We start from the raw sequence: 26,184 nt of genomic DNA, 5'->3' as shown, positions 1-26,184 counted from the left end.
CATACGCAATCACTCTTTGTTACATGCCTCATACACGTTCTCCTTTGATTCTTCGTCGAATATCCTCCTTAGTGTTTTGACCCAATGAGAAGTCTCATTCCCATTCCTAGTCCAAGCCTCTCGAATCGTCAGGACAGGCACGATTGTAATCATGAACTGGCTCCCCTTGGTGCTGCCATGCATGTAAAGTGCTATCCTTTTACCATTCAATTATTCCACCACCACCCATGCGCTTTCTTTTTTTAGCTAGTCAAAACGAAGAGCAAACAACTTAACTTTACTCTCAAAGTTGACACGGGTTTCATTGTGTGCTTCCCAGTCTCATGGTTCCGGTCACGGTAGTCTTTAACGTGGCTGACAGCCCCATCAGCTATATTTTTTTACCATCACATCGAGGCACCTCTGAAGCACCTTAAGCTATGTGACATCTCTCGCTTAATTATTACTCAGCGAGTCGTGTTTCGGCTTTCTCATTGATATCGTGGCTAATGGCACAATACGTAGTTCGTTGCTGGCTTGGTCGATGTGGTTGTTGTTCCTGGATTATGGACAATTTTCCCTGCTTCATGGTCAATATAGCAATCGGTGCGGAATTCGAAACTGTCATCGCTCCACAATTCAAGGAATCTGACATCGCCATCATACGCAGGAACATGCGCGCAATCATCGCCCTACATCGCTTTACGATCGTACAGTCATGATTCGAATTGTCATGCATCTTGCGCTTCCCACTGCAAGTTGCGTAGTCTGGCAGTACTTCCAAATTTGACGAGGGCTTCGAGAGTGGTTTGGGATGGTACTTCCTCCTGTCGAGAGACAAACCTGTGCAGCCCGCTCGCAACTTGGGGATGTTGGCTCAAGAATGGAAATGTAGTTGTGCTTATTCCAGAAGCGTAGACCCTCAGATCTCAGACATCGGTCCGTTTCAACAAGATTTGGCTCATTTTCCAGGAATGTAACGCTAAGCTTTGGTTCCACATTGAGGTCGAGGAGAAGAGCGATGTATGGGAGATTCGATAGCCACTGGATTGAATCACGCGTACGAGTGACGAACCCCAAGTCTTGCCCATGTTGATTCTTCCACGCTTTGTCGGAAATAAACATCTGTGAGACGCGGTTTAGATCACCGGAGCCGAGGGCAGGATCGTCAAAATAGATGGGAATCATCTTGTCGACGAGCGGCTGCAGATGTGACAGCATTGGACCGCGCTTGTGCGATGCCAAGTATCGCAAAGTCCACTCTTCGGCACTGCATCTCAGGTGATAATCTTAGATATGATATGACAATACCGGCTTGCTTACCTCGACGAATCGGCGTAATAGTTTGATCGGGAACTGGCAGTGAAATAAAACTGTCATATAATAGACACCCAGTGCGAGAAATTGATGTACACTGCGTGTTGTCAAAAATTTCCGACGGTAGATACCTGGCTGGAATGTGACCCCAGGGTCAAGTTTTAGCCGTTTCTGGACCTATGGTATGAACCGGCTTCCAGACGGTTGATTTTCCGGATTTCAATCACCTCGAAGACATCGTTTGGCCATCAAGTTCGAGCCGGCTGCTACTATGGGTCCAAAACGACACCATACGTATATATATAATAAACCACATATGATGTACACTTTATTTAATAATGATTTTAAATATTATGAATATGCATTAATATTCCATTTAAATTGCGAATACATGGTAGCTATAGGAAATACAATGCCGATGCCACCCGCTCGCTACACCTCTGGTAGCCTGACTATATGCGACATAGTTGTATGCACGCACGCACTGGCGAGGGAGAGGCTACACGAGGTATTCATTGGGGGTCAAGATAAAAATCAACGGAAGCCAGACTTACAGAGAAATGATAGACGTTGTTGGCTTTTGTCAAGGTTGTTTTCTTGCTGTTCTGCATTATGGCTCGCGTTGGTGCTAGCAATTTCAGAGTAGATGAGAGTTGCTCACATTGATATTGATGGAGGTCGCAGCACTGATGGCCTTCCCACTCTCGACCTGGGCTCTGAAGCAAGCAAGCGGCAAGCCTATACAATATATAAGCGACTTTCAAGACTATTGATCTTGTCATTACTTACTGGGCTGTGTGAGTTTCGGTAGCCCAGTATGGACCTGGAAAGAGGGCTCATATGTAAGTCGGCAACTTGGCAGCAAGAGAATAGGAACACCCACCCGACTTCCCGAATTTGCTGACCCTGAAACAATTGCAAGGTTTTAAATAATCCCTAACAGAAGTATACACACTTACCTCCAAACTATCAGAAAGAAGTGCTCATAGAGACTGTCCAGGTTGGGACTCTAGGCGAGCATGATCGTGACCTCCTTGCCGAGGTCGTTGCTGCGAAATGTTGGGTGAAATTCTTGTGCAAAGCAAGTTCACGGACACTCACGACTGGAAAGTCAAATTACTGACGAAGGGTCGGGGTGACAAGTAGTTGAGATTAAGTGTGGATTGAATAGCTCGAGTTCTGTAGTTAGAGTCTCAGCAAGCAGGCTTTTATATTCTCGAAGTGGGTAGGTCTTACTGCTAGTCTTCGTTGGAGAGCACCCTCGTCGGTGTAGTCGGGTACCCAGTCAGATACCACATCATTCTAACCATGATAAGTGAGAACAGGTGTGGACTTGAAATATGATATAGCAGTCATCCCCAACAGTTGTCGAGCGTCAAGAACAAGGTAAATTTAAACTCCGTGCACCTTGATCTGAACACTTACCGTGCGGCACAGCTTCATTCATAATTCGTATATATATGTTAGCTGCAGGTCATGTACAACTGAGTCCAGGTGGATGTAGCTAAAACGTAGATAGTACGCAGGTGAGAGTGGCTCTAAGTTCGAGCCATTGTTGACACCAGTGGTAATTTAAAGGGTCAAATTTCCGACATCGTAGAAGTTGACTGATATTTGATGGCTTCGACGTGGCTGAAACCTTAGGCACCCCCAGATTCTCAGCCATCTCTAAGCCGTCGGAATTTTTGGACAACACGCAGTGTGTAGGCAAAGTGAAAAGCTGCCTTGTCTGATGAGATAAGTAACTGCGGATAGCTAGCGGCGCGCTGCAGCGCCCATCCGCCGAATCTCGTTATTCCTAAAATCTCCTAGTAGTAGGCAGTAACTAGGCGTAGCTACTTATATATAAGTTCGGAGTACAAAGTTCTATTTTTGACCCACTGGTCGACCTCCATTACTTGTTTTGCAAACCTAATTTCGGCCTGTGGTACGACTCGACGAGCAATCCAATGGTTGTCGAGAACGACATGAAGATCTACCTTAATCTTCAGGTGGAGTCAAAATGTATTGGAACATGCGCGTCCACCACTAACTTATCACCAGGGTGGTCACATCAGGTTCCTGTACTATAGGAAGACCGCAGTACGTGACTCGCGCAGGTCCGATTTATCCGCGCAGGTGTTCAATCCGTGTTTGTATAAGTATAAGTCAGCGTAATCATGCACTCTAATCTCACCGTACCCGTCGCTCATCACAGTAAGTCACCACCTTTGTGTTCTGGAGTACTTGACGAGTTGCAAAGTAGCGGGGTGTCTCAATTGTGACGATAAGCAAGCCGGACCGTTTCAATGGCGATTATCATTGCTGCATGCACTCTTATCATTATCTTAGCCAGCGTCTGGATAGTGAAACAACGATATCAGGCCGCAAGACGTTTGCCATTACCGCCTGGACCGCCTGGACGTTGGCTATTAGGAAATGCGATGCCAAAGTCATAGTAAGTCATTGTCAAGGGACACTAACATGATCTCTATCTAACCCCTCAGGCAGTGCCCCGTTTCAATTCGCGAGATGGACAGAACAATACGGACCTGTGTTCTCCTTCAAACAAGGCCATAGGATTTTCGTAGTTATAGGACGTCATCAGGTCAGCATAAAACAAATATATTGTCTAGCCAGACATGAAGTGGATCACGTCACAGGCTGCGGTGGATATCATGGAAAAAGAGGGAGCAAATGTTGCCGACCGCCCACGTTCTATTTCAGTGCAAGAGACGTTGTCTGGCGGGTTCAGAATGCCCCTTGAGGACAGTAATGAGAAATTGCGCCGGGTGCGCAGGTACACATCCTGTCTCTACTAGGTGCGATCAATGAGACTAAATGTAAAGCAGGGTCTTGCATGCAAATTTGCAACCTAAGGTTGCGGAGACCTATGAGCCCATGCAGACCAGGCATGCGAAGAATCTGGTTGTAGACATCTTAAATGATCCAAAGAACCATCAGAGACATGCCATGCGGTACGAAAACCAGCTCTTAGTCGCGCTACAGGTGATAATAGGATTTCAGTTATTCAGCTTCCGTGATCATGTCCTTCACCTATGGAAAAATCACTCCGACTTCATATACAGACCCTGAAGTCGTTTCCATCAACAGGCTTGCTGCGCGTTTTGGTCAAGCTATGAAGCCGGGAGCGTATCTTGTGGATGCGTATCCCATCCTGCGTTTCGTCCCAGGCTACTTGAGTCAGCTGAAGGCATGGCACAAAGAAGAACTTGCTTTCTATAACGGGCAGTTAGACGCAGTGCGAAGACAGATGGTTCGTGATGATTTGCTTGTGATGATAGATATGCTCGCTCACCACTGTGAAGCGTGATGGTACTGCAAGGCCATCCTTTGCGAGGTTCATATTAGAGCACCAGAAACAGTACCAGCTCGAAGATAAGGAACTGGGATACCTTGCAGGCGTGATGTTTGGGGCCGGTTCTGATACGGTAAGTTCTTACCTTACATCGCGTCTTCGCTCGACAACTGTTGTAGACTGCGTGCGCAATCACAATTATGATGATGGCTGCTGCCACTCATACAGATGCGCAGGCTCGCGTACAAGAGGAACTCGATCACGTCGTGGGGCGTACGCGGCGTAGGTTATGCATTTTCTTTGTTTGTTTACTGACTGAGACAGCTCCTGATTAGTGCCGATGTTTGTTGATCAGGAAATGCTGCCGCAGGTTACCGCGTTCATGCTCGAGAGTCTCAGGTGGAGACCTGTCACTATTGGAGGTACGTTTTATTTGAGTTGTGATGACGCCATAATGAACGACCACTTTGCACTACAGGTTTTGCGCATCGCGCGAGTATGGACATCGTTTGGAACAACTACCTGATTCCTGCAGGTGCGACTGTGATTGGGAACCATTGGTCAGTAGGCAATCATTTTCGTCTTCTCACCTTTGGGTCTGACGCTCGTGCTTCAGGGCTATCGCAAACGATCCTGAAGTCTTTCCAGAACCACAGACGTTTAATCCTCAGCGTTGGATCGACGATGCAGGTCGTGTGCGCGGTGATCTCCGGTTTTTTACTTATGGCTTTGGCCGTCGGTGAGTGGCATCGTTCATCTCTCGACCATTTGCTATGCCTTAATTGAAAATGTCAGAGTGTGTCCCGGTCAACATCTTGCGAATCGGTCGGTCTTCATCAACACGGCTCTTATTCTGTGGGCCTTCCGCCTTTCTGAGAATCCTGCTGCGAAGATTGACACGCTTGCATTCTCGGACACTGTAAACATACATGCTGCTCCGTTTGAGATATGCTTTGCGAAGAGGATCGATGAGAACGTGATCAGGGAACTATGCACACCGGGCAGTTTATTCTAGAAACTTGGATCTTTGTACAAGGGAGTTCGTCTTGTGTTTGGGAGTCTTTTCGTTGTCAGTCCGACTCAAACTCATCGTTACACCTAACTTTGTATATCTTTAAACAGGCACGATTATAATGATGAACTTGCACCCCTTGGTGTTACCACGCATCAAGTATCTCTCGATACACTGCGATAGTCTCCAAGTTGCGTGGCTGATCATGAGTCATTTACAGACAGCCCCCGGACAAAATGAAGTATAATATCGAAGTGCTATTATTTCACCATTCAATTATTCCGGCACCACCCATGCACTTTCTTTTTCTAGCTGGCCAGAACGAAGAGCAGACAACTCTCAAAGTTTCATTGTGTCCTTCCCAGTGTCATGGTTCCGGTCACGGTAGTCTTTAACGCGGCTGACAGTCACATCAGCTATAATTTTTCCCTTCACTTTGAGGCACCTACGTTGAAGCACCTTAAGCTATGTGACATATCTCGTTCAATTCTTACTCGGCACTTCAAAGGTGAATTTGATTCGGACAACCTGATCTTCCAGAACACGCATGTCCTTCAGCCCTTCAACAACTTTTCTTCTACGATCCTCCGCGAAGTTTGGGGGTGCATGTTCTAGGGCAGGAGCTACACACCAAGGGTCTGTACAATCTCTGTATGTTGCTACCACGATCGAGTGTCAGGTGTCCTGTTCCAAATCGGAGCTTTGATCGGTTCGCAAATGAAGTGATACTCAAGCCCGAACATCCGCAGCACCTCTCCCCCCCGTACTAGTACACCATCACTTAGTATACAAAACAAATGGTTATAAAACTACCGCTTATAACATAATATATAACATATTGATATCGTAACATGGCTCAAATACAAGGAATCTTAGAAGTTTGCTTTGCCTGCAATTTACTGGCCAATGAGTCTTATACTTATTGCAATATGGAAGGCATCACCAACGACTATGAATGGGAATGAGCAAGCACACCGCAACATCAATCGTGATTGAATCAACTTAACATTGCTTGCAGAAATCAATTAATCACGCATGGATACCAATACAATGTCCACACTAGTGATGCCATAGCTTGGTTCCGGCCTGTTTGAGCTTGGACTTCTCTGATTTATCAGTAGTTTGGCTGTCCCGAAGCAAACCAAGTCACTGATTCGAACTTAATGTAGTTTGCTAGTCACACGAGCCAAATTGAACCAGCTACAACCAAAAAAATTGAGAACTACAGCTTGAGCCAGCTTCAACCAGCTCAAGCCGGCTTGAAACGTGGCTTCCAGAAGTTCTCTCACTCTTTGTCATTTGTTCAACTTCGTTGGATCCATTCACTGTTGTAATTTTTGTTACTTTTATATCATGAAGAATTCCCAACCTCCCTCCATTTGAGTTGATGGTAGATTCAGGCTGGGTGATGTTTTGGGATCTGGCTCATATGGTATGTCATCAGGAAATTGTGCGATACCTACACGGACCTATGTATCCTACGTAGATCGTCTATGTCATTAGGTAAATACCCACTATGTAGCTACTCCATAGGCACACTTGTACACTGTGTGACCTATGTAGGCAGCGTATTTAGCGTACACACACCAAATACACAGGACTAGATAGGCCGGGTAGCGCTTGTATCACACATCCTCCCGCGCGATGCAAAATAGAATGACACGGGCTGTTACGACTAGGATAGGTCGAGCTCTCCCTAGGCGGATTGCCTAATCTGATAGCGGGCTCGCTACTGGAGAGACGGGGATCTTCTCTCGAATGAGAGGTTCGGGGGTTCCACTAAAGGTAGCGTCGGCTTTCCTTTAGGTGCGGCTTAGACTGAGTGATTGGGATATTCACACAGAGGAAGTTCTGATGAAAACCTAGTAGAATCAAGTAGGGAATATACATGATTCTGTCTACTCTATATACTGTCGTCCGTGTTGTTAAGACCATGCACAAAGGGTAGGACTGATTCCAAGGGGCTTGGCTTCAGCTCGTGCGCTGCGCCCCTTACCCGAGTATGTGCCCTTAACTTCAGAATGAAGTCCGGAGAAAGTCCAGTGAAGTCCGAAGGACTTCCGGAGAAGCGTGGGAAACTTCGGAAGGACTTTCCGGACGAGTGCGAGAAACTTCCGGATGAGTGCGGGAAAGTTCCGGAGGAACTTCCGGAAATTACGATGGAGTTTCGTCCTGACGGGGATATGTATAATGGCTACTCAGGACGAGTCCTGAGTAGAAGGAAACAGAGGAAAGGCTGCAAGGACAAAGTCCGAAGCAGAATAGGTCCGGAGGACCGCGGGAAAGTTCCGGAGGAACTTCCGGAAACTCAGAGGAATGGAGGATCGGATGAGTGGATGAGTGGATGAGCGGAGGAGCGGAGGAGCGGAGCTCCGGCCTAGGGAATTCCTCCCTAGGCCTGAGATGGATGATTACTGAGTCGGAGGAATAGAACTGTTACGAGGACTCAGTGTGAAGACTAGTGCGAGGACTAATATGTGTATGATATTCAGACTGAGGAAATACAGGAGTATCTACTGGGGTTTATATACTAGAGGCAAGTCTGTGCAGATCAGTAAGCAGAGGGGTAAGGCTATGTACGAGCATGTGGAAATGTATTAGAAAATAAGACGGATCATAGGAAATGAACTCGGAGATGAAATGAGGTATGGAAAATGAGGAAGTCTAACTCAAGAAGGAACATACAAAGGGATAAGGCACGGAAGATAGACGCGGGTCGGATCCGGATGTCCGGAGATGAATGCGTGATAGGTCTGGGTCCAGAACGCAAGGAAGATAGACGTGGGTCGGATCCAGATGTTCGGAAGTCCGGAGACAGGTGATTACCATAAGGGGATGGGCGCTGATTTAAGGTTTGGGTTTGGACATGACAGATAGGTCGGATCCGGAGATCCGGAGATGTGGATATCAGATCTGGCGTCCGGATATCAGATGCAGGAGTACAGGGATCCGGACGGATAGAGGATTGGGTCTGGAGACATGGACAGGAGGTCCGGAGGTCCGGATGAGGCGTGGGAACGTCGTCGGATGTTGGTCCGGAATGCGGGATATGACACGTGTGCACAGACCAATACTACGTTCGGTAGGTAAGTATGAGTGTGTCTATACAAGGGCATCTTATCTGATGCCATGCAGGCGATTATCTATACATGAGGCGTTGCATGCCTCTTCTATCAGTCCAGGCTATACTGTTAAAATTAAGCATAATACTCACTGACTAGAAACGGTATGGTTTTGTAAGTTTGTTTGTAAACTATCAATCCCCTACAATTAAGCTTAACGGCTTCTGATTCCTTTGGTGATTCTCAGGCTTCCAAGAATAGTGCTACCACCGGAAAAATTACCAAATTGGGATATTCCAATAATCTCACTATTCCCACATACCTCCCTGGCTCTACTGCTGCACCAGAGCTTTCCCCTTGCTCACTCATGTATATAAGTAGTAGAATGGCATGTACATACATAAAATGATACAATAGACCGCTTTTTTCATTGTCTGAGAGCTTGTACAGCAGTCTACAGTACTGACTACAATATGTGCATCCCAGGACTAAAACATATTCGCTTTTTTGCCCCTTTAGCAGGGAAGCAATTCTGACTGTATATATCATATATTAGAGTGTTAATGAATATATTACACCGCTTTTTTGAGCCTCTGTAGTGTCCTACATCAGTAGATATGTTAAATTCATGAATACCTCTCAAAAAACATAAACCAGTTCGCATTTTTTAGTGTTTAGGTATATAGACTGGTGAATATTATTTCTAACATCTCTTTACTAGTATATACATCATATCAAGAGTATATGTCAGCAGGATCAGTCCCTAGGGTCATATGTATTGTCATCTTCCTGGTGGTTCACTCCCTGAGAAAATTTTTCCTGCAGCTCCGGCCCTCTAGGATGGTAGGTAGTCTTTTACTATGAACATATGGAATATATTTATCACATAGGTATACCAGAACAATACCAGGATCCTTGTCTACAATCCAAAGTCACTTTTTGCCTACAATGTACCATATTTTCGCATTTTTGAGGTTTTTCACTACATTCTCACTACATAGACTATACCAGCTGTTCATATATCACTTATAGTACATATATGAAGCCTTCCCAAGGCCATGATCAGGCAGAAATATGTCAGAGTAATGATATCAAGCACATATCTCCTATTCTCACTGATAAGAATTCCCAGACATGAATATAGTAAAATATTATGATCAGACTATCTTGGAGTACACTATATATACCAAGTAATACAGTCCTCGACTACCAGAAGGATCCATGAATAATTGACAGCAGGGGAATCCAATAGATAAGAAATAGGTCGTGGGAAAGTCAAAAAGTCCAAACATCGAAAAAGTACTATGCACCAACAGTCTATGCAAGGGTGGTCTGACCATAATAATGCAACAAATTGAGACCACAACACTTCCACATCACCTTTACCTTCACAACATATATTAGTATAGTATATTTAAGTAGTTTACAATGTATTCTATACATTTTTAATGAAATCTTCGCCCTAGACAGGGTTGAAATATAACATTTGCATGATTGTGGGATTTGCCCCTATATCATTGATATCATTACTCTGACATATTTCTGCCTGATCATGGCCTTGGGAAGGCTTCATATATGTACTATAAGTGATATATGAACAGCTGGTATAGTCTATGTAGTGAGAATGTAGTGAAAAACCTCAAAAATGCGAAAATATGGTACATTGTAGGCAAAAAGTGACTTTGGATTGTAGACAAGGATCCTGGTATTGTTCTGGTATACCTATGTGATAAATATATTCCATATGTTCATAGTAAAAGACTACCTACCATCCTAGAGGGCCGGAGCTGCAGGAAAAATTTTCTCAGGGAGTGAACCACCAGGAAGATGACAATACATATGACCCTAGGGACTGATCCTGCTGACATATACTCTTGATATGATGTATATACTAGTAAAGAGATGTTAGAAATAATATTCACCAGTCTATATACCTAAACACTAAAAAATGCGAACTGGTTTATGTTTTTTGAGAGGTATTCATGAATTTAACATATCTACTGATGTAGGACACTACAGAGGCTCAAAAAAGCGGTGTAATATATTCATTAACACTCTAATATATGATATATACAGTCAGAATTGCTTCCCTGCTAAAGGGGCAAAAAAGCGAATATGTTTTAGTCCTGGGATGCACATATTGTAGTCAGTACTGTAGACTGCTGTACAAGCTCTCAGACAATGAAAAAAGCGGTCTATTGTATCATTTTATGTATGTACATGCCATTCTACTACTTATATACATGAGTGAGCAAGGGGAAAGCTCTGGTGCAGCAGTAGAGCCAGGGAGGTATGTGGGAATAGTGAGATTATTGGAATATCCCAATTTGGTAATTTTTCCGGTGGTAGCACTATTCTTGGAAGCCTGAGAAAAACATTTCCAGTAGCATCGAGATCACAAGAGAGATCCCGATCTTTAGAACCAGTGAGGCATCGTGCCTGTTAAGCTTCATGAAGCTTCATGTTGGTGACTCCGAGACAAACTTACAAAATGTACTGTGTATAGTTAGACATGGTTAAGTATCACCCTGCCATGAACAGGTGATCAGTCCTCAAGGCTAAACATGCCTTGTAGTTTAACTGCGCATGCTGCGGCATGCGGCTTCTCTTCTGACCATGAGGCAGAGCTTCCCCATGATCCGGGTCGAGGACCATCTAGGTCCGTCCAGATGTTGCCTAGGCTGGTCTAGGTCATCTAACGGCATCCAGGCTGTTCTAGGCGTCTCTACGAGTCTCCGTTGAGTCGGTAAGTCTTCCAATGACGGTGTATAGGCGGGATAGGGGCTAAGGTCATGATGACCTCCGTAGGAGGGGTTCTCGGTTACATGTTATTGTAACACGGGCACCAATATCATTGCATTCAAACACTGTAATTAGTTGCAGTAGCTAATACTCGTCATCCGACTCAACACGCCCATCCCATTCTGCCGCTGCTGCTGCGAATTCGTCAGTTGAGAAGTTCTCTGACGTACCACCCACTCTAACTGCATCCTCAGGAACATTTGCATGGCGCCTGTGTCCATCTATCAGCAGGAGTAACAAATATCAAGCTTGTTGGATCACATACCGATGTAGAGACTCGTGCCTCGCATTGTGTGATATGGCACTTTTCACTAGGGAGTACACAGCACGACTTGCAGCATCACTCTGTATGCTACCTGCAGCTATTCCTATACGAGGCGCAGCTTTCCCGCGCAATGCGCGCACACTTCCCACGCCTTGCGATGTATATGCGCGCACGCGCGTTCCCGCGCTTGAGCGCCCTATAGCACCAGCCATCCAGACGCGTCCATCCACTGTCCACCAAGCTCTCTAGTGCGTATATTTCCATTTCCCATATTTGCATATCGTTCCACTCTTATTATTACCATGGACCCTTACTTACATATATCTTTACATACCTTTCTCGGTAGCACTTCGGCTCCGCATGACAGCGCTTAGGCGCCATACTTAAGCGCCAGCATTACATACTTTTACACCACTTTACTTTGGCACCACTTTTCACTTTACTGGACTTCACCACTACTGGAGCTACCACTTACTACCTAGAAAGTTGCAGTAGAAATCTATCTGTTTACACCTTGCACTCTCAACTTTTATCTTGCATCATATCATCACTTAAGCCAACTTGCTCTTAGTCTTTATCGTCTCCACATACACACGCGTACTTTCCCGCGCTTTGCGCAGCACGCGCGCGCGTTCCTGCACCTTGCGTGCACCTGCGCTCTCTCGTGCTTCGCTTCAGCGCACACTACCAGATCTTTGCTGCACTCGCTTCCCCTTTAGGGTTGAACACACTTGTCATCTCAAGTACGGCAGACTAGGCAACGCGCGACCCCACAACACTTATAGATACAGCCTGGAGCCTCATTTGCTCCTCGCAGTATTGTTGTTTCTACACCGAGCATGTTTCAGAAGCCTCTTGCAAATCTTGGGCAAAATGTCTGCATGTCTCGTACCCTCATCAAAGTCGACTAGCATTTTGTAGTAAGTCTCGAAGATGGCAGCATAGCACTCTTTGTAGAAGCGTGATTCAATCTTGGTGCTGGTGGTCCACTCCACCACACAAGCCTCGATCTATGATAGCCAATTAGTCATGAGATCAAGCCTAGTCACCGAACACTCACCCCAGTAAGGACTGCCGCAATGATACCCAAACTCGCCCCACCAGTAGTAGTGTCCTTGAAGTAGCTTGTCAGTGTGGCACCCAACGAGTTCTTCCTATCATAGCACCATTTGGTGATGCCCTTGAGGATGATGTCCGCTTCAAATAGACCTTTGCCTGCTTTGCGGTTCTGTTAGTTCATAGTCAGTTCACACCACCGAACACAAAGAATGTATGTGTATGGTCACCTTGCATGTGAAGAGCTTGTGATTTCCAAGGAGAGTGGATGCGAGCTCTGCATTGAATCTGATGGCCTCTGGAGTTTTGTCGTTTTTGAAACCAAACTCTGTCTCAACCAGTGGTTGCAGAGCAGTCTTGAGGTCACTGCGTAGATTAGAGCCATGTTCTGTGATCTATACATATCATTGGAGCGAGTCATAGCAATCAGAACAAAAAACTTACCAACTTATAAGCATCCTCATCATAATCAATCCGAACACCTTGAGAATGACAAGCTGCCGCCCATGCTTGGCCAGACCAGTCGTGTGCCTCTATATCATTAGGATAAATTGTTGTATTGGCGAGAATTGATTGATAATGTCCGACTGCAAGATGGATCGTTGATGCATAGAGTTTGTTGAAGTCAGCTGATCGCACACGCCCCCAAGTACCGCCCTCGCCCATCTTGACTTTTTTGACGAGTTGGAGTCCCTCAATGGTAGTGAGCGCAGGATGGCCTGCACGTTTGATTCCAGCTGTTGCAAGCAGGGGCTGTCTGGAAGGTGTAAGCGCACGGACACGAGGGTGCTGCAATGCAGGAGACTCAGACTCGGCACGACTGTACATCAACAACTCTCCGGTACTACTATGCCCTCGCCCTGAGTTCACCAGCCGTCTTGAAAGTGATTCGGATGGAGATGACATGTCAGCGTACTCCCCTGGCCACTCTGTATCATGCCCAACTCTCAGGTGGTCGGTTGGTGGCACATAGGGCTGTCCATTTTGCTGAGGTGTAGCCTCACACCATGTAATGTTAGGCTCGAAGCTTGATCAAAGTAGTAGCAAAGATAAAAATACTAACCAGCTGTGAATAAACATGGTCCTGAGACCCATGATCAGGCAAGAGTGTTGGGTCAATCATGTTGTCAGATGGCCGCACATGTCTTAATAGTGCAGGGTCAATAACACTATCAGATGGCTGCACACGTCTCACTGGTGCTAAGGGAATGTGAGTGGTCCGCTGAGTGAGCCGTGGGGGTAGAGTCAGTGGTACCGGTGGTAGAGTGGGCGTTGGCTTATGTGTCGCACTTGGCTGTACAGCTCTGAACGTGAACTACATGAGTGGGGACCATCTTTCAGCAAACACCATAAAACACCAATAGCAGAACACATACCACATCTTGTTCAAGATCTAAGTCTTCTTGTTCAGACTCTGGGTCCAAACGAGACTCCGAATCCAAAGGCTGAAATCCATTGATCTCTTCGAGTGCCTGCCTGTTTCTGAGGGCTTGATGGACGTATCTATTGATTTTCCTTGCCTGCTTTTCATTTGAGGCGTCCTCTGCATGTTGATGGTGAGTAAGGATGCATGGCTGAGTCACTCCAATAGATGAAACATTACCTTGAGCTTGTTTCTTGGTGGTATTACGACGTACACGCATGTTGCAGGTATCACCAGCGTCATACTGCTCCGGTATGTTGAAGTTTTGCTGCAGATCAGTGGCTTGATTGTCAATATCACCACAATTGGTGGGGACAGGACCACCCTGCACTTTTTTCTTGCGGCTGCGGGAAGACATCAAAGTCAAGAAATGACTGTGATTACAAGAGAAAAAAACAGATCAGTTGGATAACCCATCCACGGGAGGATGCAGGACAGGTCCAAACCTTGACCTGACATGACAGAGAGAGACAAGTTGACCCCTGGTGTCCTTGGAAAGGAACGGGAACCTTTTTGGCGAGGATTGAAAGAGCCAACAATCAATATGGTGTGCGGGGAAGAGCCAAGATTGAAAGAGCAAATGATCAATGGCGGGCAAGAGACAAGATTGAAAGAGCAAATGATCAATGGTGGGCAAGAGACAAGATTGAAAGAGCAAATGATCAATGGCGGGCAAGAGACAAGATCGAAAGAGCAAATGATCAATATGGTGGGTGGGCAAGAGACAAGATCGAAAGAGCAAATGATCAATATGGTCGGCGGGCGAGAGACAAGATCGAGAGAGCCAATGATCAATATGGTGGGCAGGGCTGGGATTGAGACTGTGGGTGTGCCTGGGGAAGAGCCAAGATCGAGAGAGCAAATGACCAATATAGTTGGCAGGGATCGCAAAAATTTGACACAATTGTCAGTATTGGCCAGCTTCAGACCGAGAGGCACTTACTTCAACATGCCTACATGCAAAGATTGTGGCCAATGGGTCCTGACCATGTCCAGACTTAACAAGCACATTACAAGGTCCCCAAGTTGTCGCACAAAGTGGCTTGAATGACTCCAAAATTTCAGTGTCAATGTATTTGATCTTGGTGGGGGGTTTGCGGAACCCCAGCAGGATGATAGCAGTGATGATGGTCTAGAAGACAACAATATGGCCAATGAATTCAACGATATTCCAGAGCAAGACTCCGAAAACTTACCTCCAAGTCCTCCTCCTCCTCCTCGTCAACATCGAGTCCAAGTCAATGTAGAAACAACTAAACTGAGTGGGGCTATACGAAGATGGCTCCAAACTGATATATCTGTGTTGTGGTCTTTGCACTGCCTAGTCTGCTATACTTGCCTGACAAGTGCGTTCGACCCAGGGGTCTGCGGTCTGGGAATAGTCTTGGGGGTAAGTGAGTGATGTGTGATCAATAGTCCGAGCGCGGGAAACAATGTCCGAAGGTATAATTACGATGTCCGATGCAAAAGCGTCGGGTCCGATGTTTTCGGGGTTTCGGGTTCGGATTCGGGTCTTTCGGAAACTAATAGTAACGCTATAGCGAGCGTCGGAAGAGCGAGCGGTGTGCGCAATAATAACAATGACTGATACGGGCAGTGAAGGAACGATGATATTCGCAATGTCAACTAAGAACTACGAAATATCGGGTTTGACCACTAAGCATCGGGGAACTGCTCCCCTCTACTTGGATAATGAATAATGCTCGAGGTCAGTCCAATATATAAGTAAGTACGTAGAAATGCGGAACCCGTAGGCGAAAGTAGCGGCGGAGTATTTCGGATCCGAAGTACATGTAAATAAACATGAGGCGCTGCGGACTATGGGAAAACATGTAATAGCGCTGGCTACGATGTTGTCATATCCCGCGTTCCGGACCCGGACCTATCACACTCATCATTTCCGGATTTCCGGATCCGGCCGACTTCTATGTATCGTCCGGATCCGACCCGCGTCTAACTTCCGTGCCTTATCCCTTTGGTATTTCCCTTATCAGTTAGTACGCTTTATTTTCCGTTCCTCATTCATCTCCGTCTTCATTTTACTAAGTTCCGATAGACTAGTGATAGTCGTACCATATGTTTTCTTCATAGCTTTACATAGCTTCGCACTGCACTTACTATTCTCCGTTATGTCCTCAGTAGTATATAAACCCCTGTACAATCTCTGTAGTTTCCTCAGTTCGAATATCATATTAGACTCTGCTCATTCTCTCCTCCGTCCGACTTGAGTTTCTCTCTCGTCGACCTCCGCTCGTCTTAGGATCGACTCCTATAGACTTGACACCTCCGCCTCTACCTCTGGTAGTCCTCCGCTGTTTCCTTTCTAGTTCGGACTTCGTCCGGATTAGTCTTATCTCTTGTTTCCGAACGTCCGCCGGAATTCCCGCGCATCGGACATCGGACTCCGGACATCGCCCGACGCCCTCCGGACATTGTCCGGTAACCTTCGGACATCGTTCAACAACCCTCGGAAGTTAGGGGCACGTACTCGGGTAAGGGGCGCAGCGCACGAGCTGAAGCCAAGCCCTTCGGATCCGACCTTTGAGCACGTTCTTAACAGATGTGAGTAATGTGCGAAATAATGAACTACACACCTAGTGGGGCTAGCAAGACAGGATGGGACACGGATAGGACAAGTGCGCGGGAAAAACATCGGGTCCGATGCGGCCTAAACGTCGGGTTGGCGGGTTAGCGTCGGATAACATCGGGAAGTGATTAGCATGTGATGGGTATTTGACGTGTACTGTAAAATAGCTCGATACGAGCCCAGCGCCAGCTCGTGTCCTACATCGAGGTAGAAGAGCCTGAGGTACCTGGCAATGCACGTTGGATTGATTCCTACCCTGTGGAGGCTTCAGCAGGCGTGCCTTCGACGGATGAGGAGAATGTACCCACCAAGTTCCACAGGATCCAAGCTGAATTAGAAAACGGCGATGATGGGATGTGGGGACCATTTCAGGATGAAGATGAGTGGGAGCTTGGAAAGTGGCTGATACAGAATGTGGGGCAGACTCAGACCGACAAGTTTCTAAAACTGCCGATTGTAAGTGATGTTCATTGATGGTGTTTGCGTGGCTCAAAGGAATTCCTTACCAAGATCAAGGACCGGACCGGACCCTCATATACATCCAACAAATCGTTCTTGAAGAAGATTGATCGGCTTCCCACGAAAGGCCCTGACTGGCATTGTGACCTCATCAAGGTCGCGGGAGATGTGCTTGACAGGGATGGGGAAATGTTGACAACGGACTTGGAGCTATGGCGCCGTGATCCAGTGGAATGCATTCGCAAACTCATCGGAAATCCTGCCTTCAAGGATGCGATGGCCTTTGCACCCGAACGAGCCTACAAAGATCGTCAGGGCAAGGTTCGTATATACGATGAGATGTGGACTTGTGATTGGTGGTGGGACATGCAGGTGAGTCTCAAATTATATTCGAAGCCAAGCTTACTACTAATCAACGACTATTCTACAGGGCAAACTACCGCCAGGTACCACGATAGCCCCTGTCATTCTTGCATCTGACAAGACAAGTCTGTCTCAGTTTCATGGAGACAAATCAGCATGGCCCGTCTATCTCACCATTGGCAACATTGAGAAGTCGACTCGTCGAAAACCGCGGATGCATGCCGCTATCTTAGTCAGTTACTTGCCTGTTGCCAAGCTGGACTGCTTTAGCAAAGGCACTCGGTCAGTTGCAGGTTACCAACTGTTTCATGAGTGCATGCGCCGTCTGTTGGAACCCTTGATTGCTGCTGGACATGTGGGAGTTGACATGGTCTGTGCTGATGGCAGAGTGCGTTGAGTGCATCCTATCCTAGCGGCTTATGTTGCAGATCACCCTGAGCAGTGCCTTGTGGCATGCACAAAAGAGAGTTTTTGCCCCAAGTGCCGTGTTCATCGTGACGATCGAGGTAAACCTCTTGACTCCCTTCTCTGTGACCCAGATCGGACGATGACTATGCTAGAGCACAAGTGTTCTGGCCGGAGAGTAGCAGCTTATACTCGAGAAGGCCTACGTCCTGTTTAATGTCCATTCTGGGCAGATCTTCCTCACGCCAACATCTTTGCTAGTGTGACACCAGACATTTTACATCAACTCCATAAAGGAGTCTTCCATGACCATCTTCTCAAGTGGTGTACTGAGATTGTGGGGGAAGAGCAGATTGACGAACGATATCGCACAATGACCAACTACCCTGGCCTTCGCTATTTCTCCAAAGGGATTTCACTCGTGTCTCAGTGGACAGGAACAGAGCACCGTGAAATGCAACAAGTCTTTCTTGGTGTCCTTGCAGGCGCAGTACAACCTTCGGTATTTCGTGCAGTGCGTGCAGTGCTTGATTTCATATTCTATGCTCAGTTTCATTCTCACACCTCTCAGACTCTAGATGCGCTCCAAAATGCACTGGACGAGTTCCATGCACATAAACACATTTTCAAGGATCTCGGAGTGCGCGACGATTTCAATATTCCGAAGCTCCATTCAATGTTACATTATGTCGACTCAATCAAATTATGCAGTTCTGCAGATGGGTTCAACACTGAGTTCCTGGAACGTTTGCATATCGATTTTGCCAAAAATGCATACCGTGCGACCAACAAGCGAGACTATGTAGTGCAGATGACTAAATGGTTGATGAGGCAGGAGATGGTTGACCAGTTCTCCACTTACCTTGACTGGCATTTGGAGAGATTCAAGGAGCCGCAAACTGGTGGAGACGAGGAAGACGAAGATAACGAGAATGATGCCCCGAATGATGAAGCTACGAGTATTCAGCCTGCGAATGATGACTCGCAACCCAATGACCAGGCCATCAGTGCACAGTCGCCAATACACATCCTATCGGCTCGTCCTTCATTCAAGGCATTGACTATTGCTGCAATCACGCACACATTCGGTGCTCTGAATTTCTTGCCAGTGCTGTCACAATATCTTCACATTGCTGCTCCAAATGGACCTATTGTCAGTGAATGGGATCGTTTTGAGGGTTATCAGTGGCTTTCCATCCCATATATGAAGCTGCCCGCGATTCACATGTCAAAAGGTCTCGATCACATTCGCGCATCTCCCCCCACTGCACAAGCAGGTCGTTCATCTGTGACTGTCGGAAAATTTGACACTGTGCTTGTACGTGTTGGGGGAGACAATGCGCACACTCAAGGGACTGCATTGGAAGGTCCGTAATCACTCATATACAAAATTTGGACTTACACTCGCATGTACTAGGTCTTCAAATCGCGCAGCTTCAATTGATTTTTGAGATCCCACGTCACCTGAGAGTGGTTGGACAACCACATCAACTAGCCTATGTTGAATGGTTCCAACCTTTTCGTGCACAAGACGAATTATTTCACATGCATGCTGTTTCTCGTTCTTATGCTGGTCATGTGCCCCACTCGAGTGTAATCCCTGTGTCCGATATTGTTCACAGCTGTCACCTCATTCTGAAATTTGGTACTCAAGTGGACAAGAGTTGGGCTGCTGCGCATGTGTTGGACAGTTGTAAGACATTCTACCTTAATTCATGGATAGATATGTACACTTTTTACAAATTTCGCAACACATCAATGTTAAACTAATTTGGTGATTCCGTGTGCCGCAAGTTGCACTTCTAAGAGCTGTGCTTTCCGAGCCTCTTCGCAACATCTCGCTTCTGTGTCCCAACACTCTGCAACAAGTCTATGCATGTAATTCTGTGAGACGGTGAGAGGGGCTGGCGTTTGGCGGTGAGGATGGACAGGTGTTGTTGGAACTAGAGAAGTTGAAGTTTCATGGTAGGGGGGTACAGGCATGTGAGGAATCACGGTGGCAGCAGGGAAGTCGGTGAAATTGAGTGGAGGATGGCCTGGCGAGATGTTTTGCAGGAGGTTCTGGACTGCCTCCAAGGGAATCTGCCTGTTGAGTTCTCGTTTGGGCCTGCAAGAATGTGAGCAGGGGTACCATGGTACTAAAACGACACACCTTTTGATAGGTGACTCTTCGACATGGTCCGGAGACTGGGAATGAACACTACGAAATTAAGGTCAGAAACTGGTGAGACACAGCCAGCATGATGGCAGTCCTTACTGCTTGGCAGTGTTTGCCAGTGGTGAGTTCACTGCCAGCAGTGGGAAATTTTCTTGGTCCGAATACTTCGGCTTTTGAGTACTGAAAGCTGGTTTGTGAGTGTCATGGCACGGGCGCATGAGGCTTACCTTGCGAAAACCATTGAACAGGTGGCGTGCACAAGAGCTCAGAGGATTGAGATTGAGATTGAGAAAAAAACAAAGGCACAGTGCGTAATTTATCTTGTTGAATTATTTGGCTTTCATTGGCATATATGAGGGCTACATGTCCTACGAGGTGTATATAGGATGGCATGGTCTATGTAGGTGGCTGTGGGTAGCACGTGCCTATATGAATTTTGCATTTTCCTGATGGTCTTTCACATACTGAGTATATTTTTATTCAGATTCAACATATGGACCCCACCATTTAGCTGTCGTGTACCATGCATGAAACATCATTAACAATGATACAGTTGCTGTCAAACTTGAACCTATCATTGTCGGGTCATCCTCTGTGCAATGTGAATATCATATTTTGACACAGCTCAAAGGTGGAGTTGGAATTCCCTGTGCCCTTTGGTTCGGCAGAGAATAAATATATCATGCTTTAGTTCTTGACCTCCTTTGGCCTTTGCTACATGATCTTTTCCTTAAACACAATCGAAAATTCACCCTGCACAGTGTTGTAAACTTAGCAGACCAGCTGGTCAGTCAATTTGCAGTAGGGTTGCTACAGATAGGCTAACCCATTCACAGCTCTCATGTCTCGAGTACATCCACTCACATAACTATGTCCATGGTGATATAAAACCACAGAATGTTGTGGTGGGTCTCCATCATTGAGGCACATGGCCTTTATCATCAATTTTGGTGTTGCGAAGGAATACTGCGACATTTCAACCAGACTCCATGTACCATTCCATCATAATTGATGTTTTACTGGCACTCCTGCCTTTGCTTCGATCAATAGTCACTTAGGAGTCGAGCTAGGTTGTCGTGACAATCTCGAGTCGCTCACATATATGTTGATCTATTTTTTGCGCAGCTCCCTCCCATGGCTAACCAGTGACCATGAGAAGCTATCCAACACTTCCATACTTGAGCGCAAAGCAAATACCACCATTGAAGTTCTATGTTGTGGAATTCCTGTTGAATTCGCAACCATGCTCATCTACACACACTCTCTCACATTTTCAGAAGACCCTGATTATGACCACCTCCATTCATTTCTTCAAGGTATTTGTGCTACATTTCCCATACCAACAACATACTTGTGTGAGTCACTGGATTTCAGCCAGTCCAATGATCCAATCACATATTCCCCCCTGTTCCCAAACAAATGTTTGGTAGCCGAGCTGATAACCCCATGCCTGCTGAAGGCAATGCCTTCTCACAGATCAACTTGTGTGTGAGTATCCATTTCATCTTCCCATTTGTGAAATGAGGCTCATTGTCTACAAGCTTACATTCATGTAACTGCTCTACGCCATGTGCAATTACTTCAATACCACACCGAAAAAAGGGACTTATCACTGGACCGCAGTGTTAGAATTTATACCATAGTTCTTTTTACATAAATGTGTATACTACCAATAGTAATAATGCTGTACAGTGCACTGCCCTAGTAGCCAATCAAAATTGTTCTCCTTCCTGAATTTCCCAATTCCCACGCCTCTCACCCTTCAACATGCTGCACTACGTGCACATACCTCATGAAGGACTCGCTATGATCCACAGCTAAATCACAGGGCCTTAACAGATTCCATCAACATTACAATCTGTTATGGTTCTTAGGCTTACCCTTCACCTCTTCATTGTTAAAGCATAACACAATCAGAAGGTCAGCATAATGTATAAGGTACTAAATCATTAGTCACACCTGCATTTACTGATGGACCTTAGGATGTACATCTCCATCGTGTTCCTGCAGGATATTTAGCCAACAACTTGCTCTGTTTTCACTGGGTGTCATTCAATTGATCAGCTGATTTATGAAGGTATGTCCTATTACTTGATTGATTGCACAGTATTATAAATTCACCATGACTTGGAGATTATACTAATCATATTTGCTAACAGAGATCTGGGTCATCTGGGTCCTATTCATTTATGCACAAAGTTACAGTGTGCTGTGGTTTGAGCCTTTTGTCATCACCTCACACTCTTCTCGCTGGTTGAAAGTGTTGTAGTGTTGCAGTATGTATTTAGCCGAGGATGAATGTCACTCAACATCCGTCTAATTGTGATTTAGAAGCCTCTAGAGCCAAGTCGACATATACCCAACTTACTGCATGAAGGAAATTTTGCCAATGCACTGCTTCCCTTTCCACATTGCATTGCCTTACATGCCGGATTCAATACTAAATGTATATAAACAGCAAATTATGTTGTTGGATCTTCACCATCCCCAACATGCCTCCTTGTTGATGTGGCCAGGGCAGGGCCCAAGTTGTTGTGGTGCCCACAGCTGCTGAACCTCTTTGCACCACTGGCCCAATCCCAATCATTAGTACTGTTGCTACCCCCGCTATTGCTATCACCCCTGCTACCCCTGCTGTCACCCCTGCTATTCCTGTTATCACCCCTGCTATTCCTGCTATCACCCCTGTTGCCACTGCTGTGCTAGCATCAGCAAATGCTACCACCCTTCATATAACCTGTCGACCCCCCATTGGATCCCAAGACAACATTCCCACTCATGCTGGTCCAAGTCGTACTGCAGATCAGGGGGAATATTTCGACCTCAATATCTCCAGTGACGAGGACAAAGATGAAGCAGCACCTAGCCCACTTCAAACAACTACTGATACTACTCGGACTGACCCATATGCTATGGGTGGTTGAAGCAAGCGGCCCAAAGCTGCTCAAGATTCTCTTCACTTCTTCAGGGATGACAAAGTCAATAACTGCCGAGTCTGCAAACTTTGTGAGTAAGTATCATGTCTACGAGTTCCTAGTTCTTTCTTACATATTTCACCAGGGAACTTCATGAAGGAGACCTGGAATACACCATCACTACGTACAGTACTTGAACCCATGCATTGGGATCCAGCCTACATTATGCTGAACCATTTATGGACCCTCTGCAAGGTAAAGCTCCCCTTCCCCAATATTGTCATGGACTAATAGTCACCCAGCCCTTCAATAGATTCCTCAAACAATCCATGCCGGTGAAAAGGCTAACACCAATGCAATGGCATTTCTTGGAGGACCTCAAAGTAATCTTAGAGGTCAGTATTGGTGTGTTCGATACTTGTGATACTTTTTACCATTTTATATTAGGTGCCCCATGCTGCTTAGCAAATCATGTCAAGCGAAAGGACTCCTGTGCTGAGTCTCGCAATTCCAGCTTTTGAAGAGTTAATCAAGCGGTGGAAGGAGATTGCAGCATTTATTCCACACTGCATGCCTCTCATCGAGATAGGCTTGACGTGGGCTGATAAGTATGATGGGTGAATGGGTGCCACAAATGCATATGCTGTCTCAATGTGTCAGTCCAGCAAATTGTTAGTGATGTTTGATATCTCATAATTTTATAGTTATCGATCCTGTAATCCGGATGTCGTGGGTTCAAGCTCATTGGGGTGAAGCCCAAAGTAACGTGGCCAAGTTGTTTATACTCAATTTGGTACATCTAATTCACCAATACCATTACACTGATTATTTCATATTCCCCAGATGCACGCCAAGAGAGCAGCATTGAAACCCAATGAGTCTAACCAGCCTCCAGTGCCATGGCAGCAGCCACACTTGCTAGGCTCATGACATTATGGACTTCCTGATGTGAGGATGCCACTGCATGTCAATGAGGGTGCCCAAACAGTTGATCAAAAGTTCAGGACATACAGCATGGCTACTCTCAGCAGCAAAGGGACAAATATCCCTGGATTTTGGCAGGTGAGTGTTGTGCGCCTCAAGTTACATCTCTTGTCATTGACCACCAGGGGTTGGCCAGGTGTCTGAGACTGTTTTTTTAACTATATTCACTATTGCTATGGACTACCTACCCATACAGGTCTCTGCTGTTCCGTGCGAATGGGTCTTCTCATCAAGTAGCGAAACCGACACTAAGAAATGGAATTGCATCTCCCCAGTGCTGATGGAGGCCCTACAGATTGTCAAGTTCCTCCTGAAAAAAGAGCGACTTAACTTTACTGAAGGTTGGGCAGCATCCCAAAAGGAGATGGAGTTCCAGATGTTATTGGACGACGATGACGACAAACACCCGCTACCTGACACCGGCAGTGTTACAGGTGACAGTCATGCACATGATACCCTTCTCAAAGTCATTGCAGAATACAAGTGTGACAACATTGATGACACTGCTATGGTCTTTTCTCTGTGATGTTTATTGATTCTTCTTACTTGATTTTCATTTATTCTTGATTCTTACTTCTTGATCTTACAATTGTTCTGGTGTTGTGTTTATTATAGACTGCTTTCAATCATTACCTCGTTTTTCCTCTCGAGCACATCTTATATTCAATGGCTGACTGTCTCTCCACCTTTCACACAGATCTTCCCTGTGTCTTGACCCAGAGTCCCAGACCCACCACACCCAACAACAGACACTTCGTTTTGGAGTTGTGGCTGAAATGGGCTGGTCAGCCTATCCTAGATATTTCTGGCAGTCTCTCTGAGCCTCTTCCAATCACCTCACTTTTGTGCACACCTACCATTATTGAGTTCATCCCACTATTAGCTGAGCATCTGTTGTTAGGATCAAGGATTGTCTTTCCTGACAGTTTGACACACTTTTCTCCTGATATCACTCCACATGCAGTAACTACACACATATCGTATATCAACTCTTGCACCTCTCTTTCCCTAGCGCCCTCCACGATACAGTCCCCTCTAACACATGTGACCCTCTCACCAACCCTCTCACCCAATGACCCTATATTAGGATCAAGCCATGCAAGTTTGTCTTTTCTGATGGTTCGACGCACATATCTCCTGATATCACTTCATCCACAGTAACTGCACGCGCATCGTACATCAACTCTTGCACCTCTCTCTTTCCCTAATGCTCTCCACCCTGCACAATCCAGTCCCTTCTAATGCACATGACCCTCTCACCCGCCCTCTCACCCCATGACCCCAATGCTCTAAATCGTCTCACTTCCATGCACATGTCCTGCTCCCCTCCTTGTTGACATGATTCGCTATGTTAGGATGTCCTGATTGCACTTGTGCTTTCCAACGGTGATTATGACAGGTAAAAGTACATTTTCACTCAAGTAAAAAAACATGTCTAACATGAACTCTTCACGATCTAACCTCCAGGCTCCCACTTCTTCAATCTTGACAGATCATTCCTGCCCACCACAACCACCTAACACCTTCAGCAACCAACCTTGCCACTTTGATCTCCATGACCTCTCAATGACTCGCTCCCCTTCCTCCCCTTCTCTCTGCCATCTCTGCGACCTCTCAATAACTTGCTCCTCTTCCTGCCCTCCTCTCTGCCTTTCGGTGACTCCTTCATCTCCGGCTCTTTGCCTTGATGAATGGTATCACTCGGCCCTCTGTAACATCGCTCGCTCTTGCAACATTCATGCATGGGCAGCGCTACCATATTTCCAATCTCTACTTAGCTTTTGATCTATTGTTAACGGAACCATGTACATTGTCTTGGGGGCCCATTTGTGTTATATATTACATGTTTATCGTAGATTTAGAGTGTGATGTGAGTTCGTATGATTGACAAGTGCCGCTACAGCTTTTCCTTTTCAGCCATCAAGTCTTTGATTTTCGATTATTCTAAAATTTCAATTGAAATTCTATTTTTTTTGACTTAATAGTTTACAAATATGTTTGAGCTGGTTGTAAGCCCTTAAGTCGACTTAACCGTACATACTTGAGCCGAGCCAAACTGTAAATTATATAAGCTAGAATCACGTGTCAGCTCAGCTATT

General features: G+C 45.9%; 6 protein-coding genes across 6 annotated transcripts; 2 read left to right on the top strand and 4 right to left on the bottom strand.

Annotated features, from left to right (window-relative positions):
• Positions 1–432: 432 nt before the first annotated feature.
• HD556DRAFT_536222 (uncharacterized protein) lies at positions 433–1,407 on the bottom strand. Its single transcript, XM_041310893.1, has 2 exons — positions 1,303–1,407; positions 433–1,255 (listed from the first exon to the last, which is right to left on the bottom strand). Exon 2 carries the CDS (start codon positions 1,198–1,200, stop codon positions 682–684), a length of 519 nt encoding a protein of 172 aa, XP_041159297.1. The 5' UTR covers positions 1,201–1,255; positions 1,303–1,407; the 3' UTR covers positions 433–681.
• A 287-nt stretch (positions 1,408–1,694) lies between these two features.
• Positions 1,695–2,739, bottom strand: HD556DRAFT_1309025 (uncharacterized protein; the record flags this gene model as incomplete). Its single annotated transcript, XM_041300224.1, has 9 exons — positions 1,695–1,748; positions 1,778–1,795; positions 1,851–1,901; positions 1,958–2,034; positions 2,086–2,119; positions 2,180–2,202; positions 2,256–2,262; positions 2,533–2,598; positions 2,722–2,739. 9 exons carry the CDS (start codon positions 2,737–2,739, stop codon positions 1,695–1,697), a joined length of 348 nt encoding a protein of 115 aa, XP_041159296.1.
• Positions 2,740–3,659: 920 nt separating this feature from the next.
• On the top strand, positions 3,660–5,746 carry HD556DRAFT_1480569 (cytochrome P450). The gene is made up of 11 exons (XM_041308623.1): positions 3,660–3,733; positions 3,787–3,883; positions 3,939–4,075; positions 4,125–4,253; positions 4,303–4,552; positions 4,605–4,727; positions 4,774–4,876; positions 4,930–5,016; positions 5,073–5,154; positions 5,211–5,333; positions 5,390–5,746. The coding sequence occupies exons 1-11, from the start codon at positions 3,720–3,722 to the stop codon at positions 5,607–5,609; spliced, it is 1,365 nt and encodes a 454-aa protein (XP_041159295.1). The 5' UTR covers positions 3,660–3,719; the 3' UTR covers positions 5,610–5,746.
• A 3,039-nt stretch (positions 5,747–8,785) lies between these two features.
• On the bottom strand, positions 8,786–9,226 carry HD556DRAFT_1377361 (uncharacterized protein). Its single transcript, XM_041303125.1, has 2 exons — positions 8,916–9,226; positions 8,786–8,842 (listed from the first exon to the last, which is right to left on the bottom strand). The coding sequence occupies exons 1-2, from the start codon at positions 9,215–9,217 to the stop codon at positions 8,824–8,826; spliced, it is 321 nt and encodes a 106-aa protein (XP_041159294.1). The 5' UTR covers positions 9,218–9,226; the 3' UTR covers positions 8,786–8,823.
• A 2,328-nt stretch (positions 9,227–11,554) lies between these two features.
• Positions 11,555–14,572, bottom strand: HD556DRAFT_1309023 (uncharacterized protein; the record flags this gene model as incomplete). Its single annotated transcript, XM_041300223.1, has 8 exons — positions 11,555–11,691; positions 12,628–12,745; positions 12,796–12,963; positions 13,022–13,186; positions 13,236–13,811; positions 13,855–14,106; positions 14,168–14,334; positions 14,395–14,572. 8 exons carry the CDS (start codon positions 14,570–14,572, stop codon positions 11,555–11,557), a joined length of 1,761 nt encoding a protein of 586 aa, XP_041159293.1.
• Positions 14,573–16,783: 2,211 nt separating this feature from the next.
• On the top strand, positions 16,784–19,798 carry HD556DRAFT_1432436 (uncharacterized protein; the record flags this gene model as incomplete). Its single annotated transcript, XM_041305123.1, has 10 exons — positions 16,784–16,893; positions 17,122–17,257; positions 17,312–17,632; positions 17,691–17,997; positions 18,022–18,234; positions 18,262–18,542; positions 18,579–18,706; positions 18,740–19,181; positions 19,215–19,395; positions 19,446–19,798. 10 exons carry the CDS (start codon positions 16,784–16,786, stop codon positions 19,796–19,798), a joined length of 2,472 nt encoding a protein of 823 aa, XP_041159292.1.
• Positions 19,799–26,184: the final 6,386 nt, after the last annotated feature.

The sequence above is a fragment of the Suillus plorans genome, assembly GCF_016647745.1.
Source record: "Suillus plorans strain S12 chromosome Unknown HD556scaffold_34, whole genome shotgun sequence".
Classification (NCBI taxonomy): Eukaryota; Fungi; Basidiomycota; class Agaricomycetes; order Boletales; family Suillaceae; genus Suillus; species Suillus plorans.
This window is presented reverse-complemented; position numbering and strand designations above follow the sequence as displayed.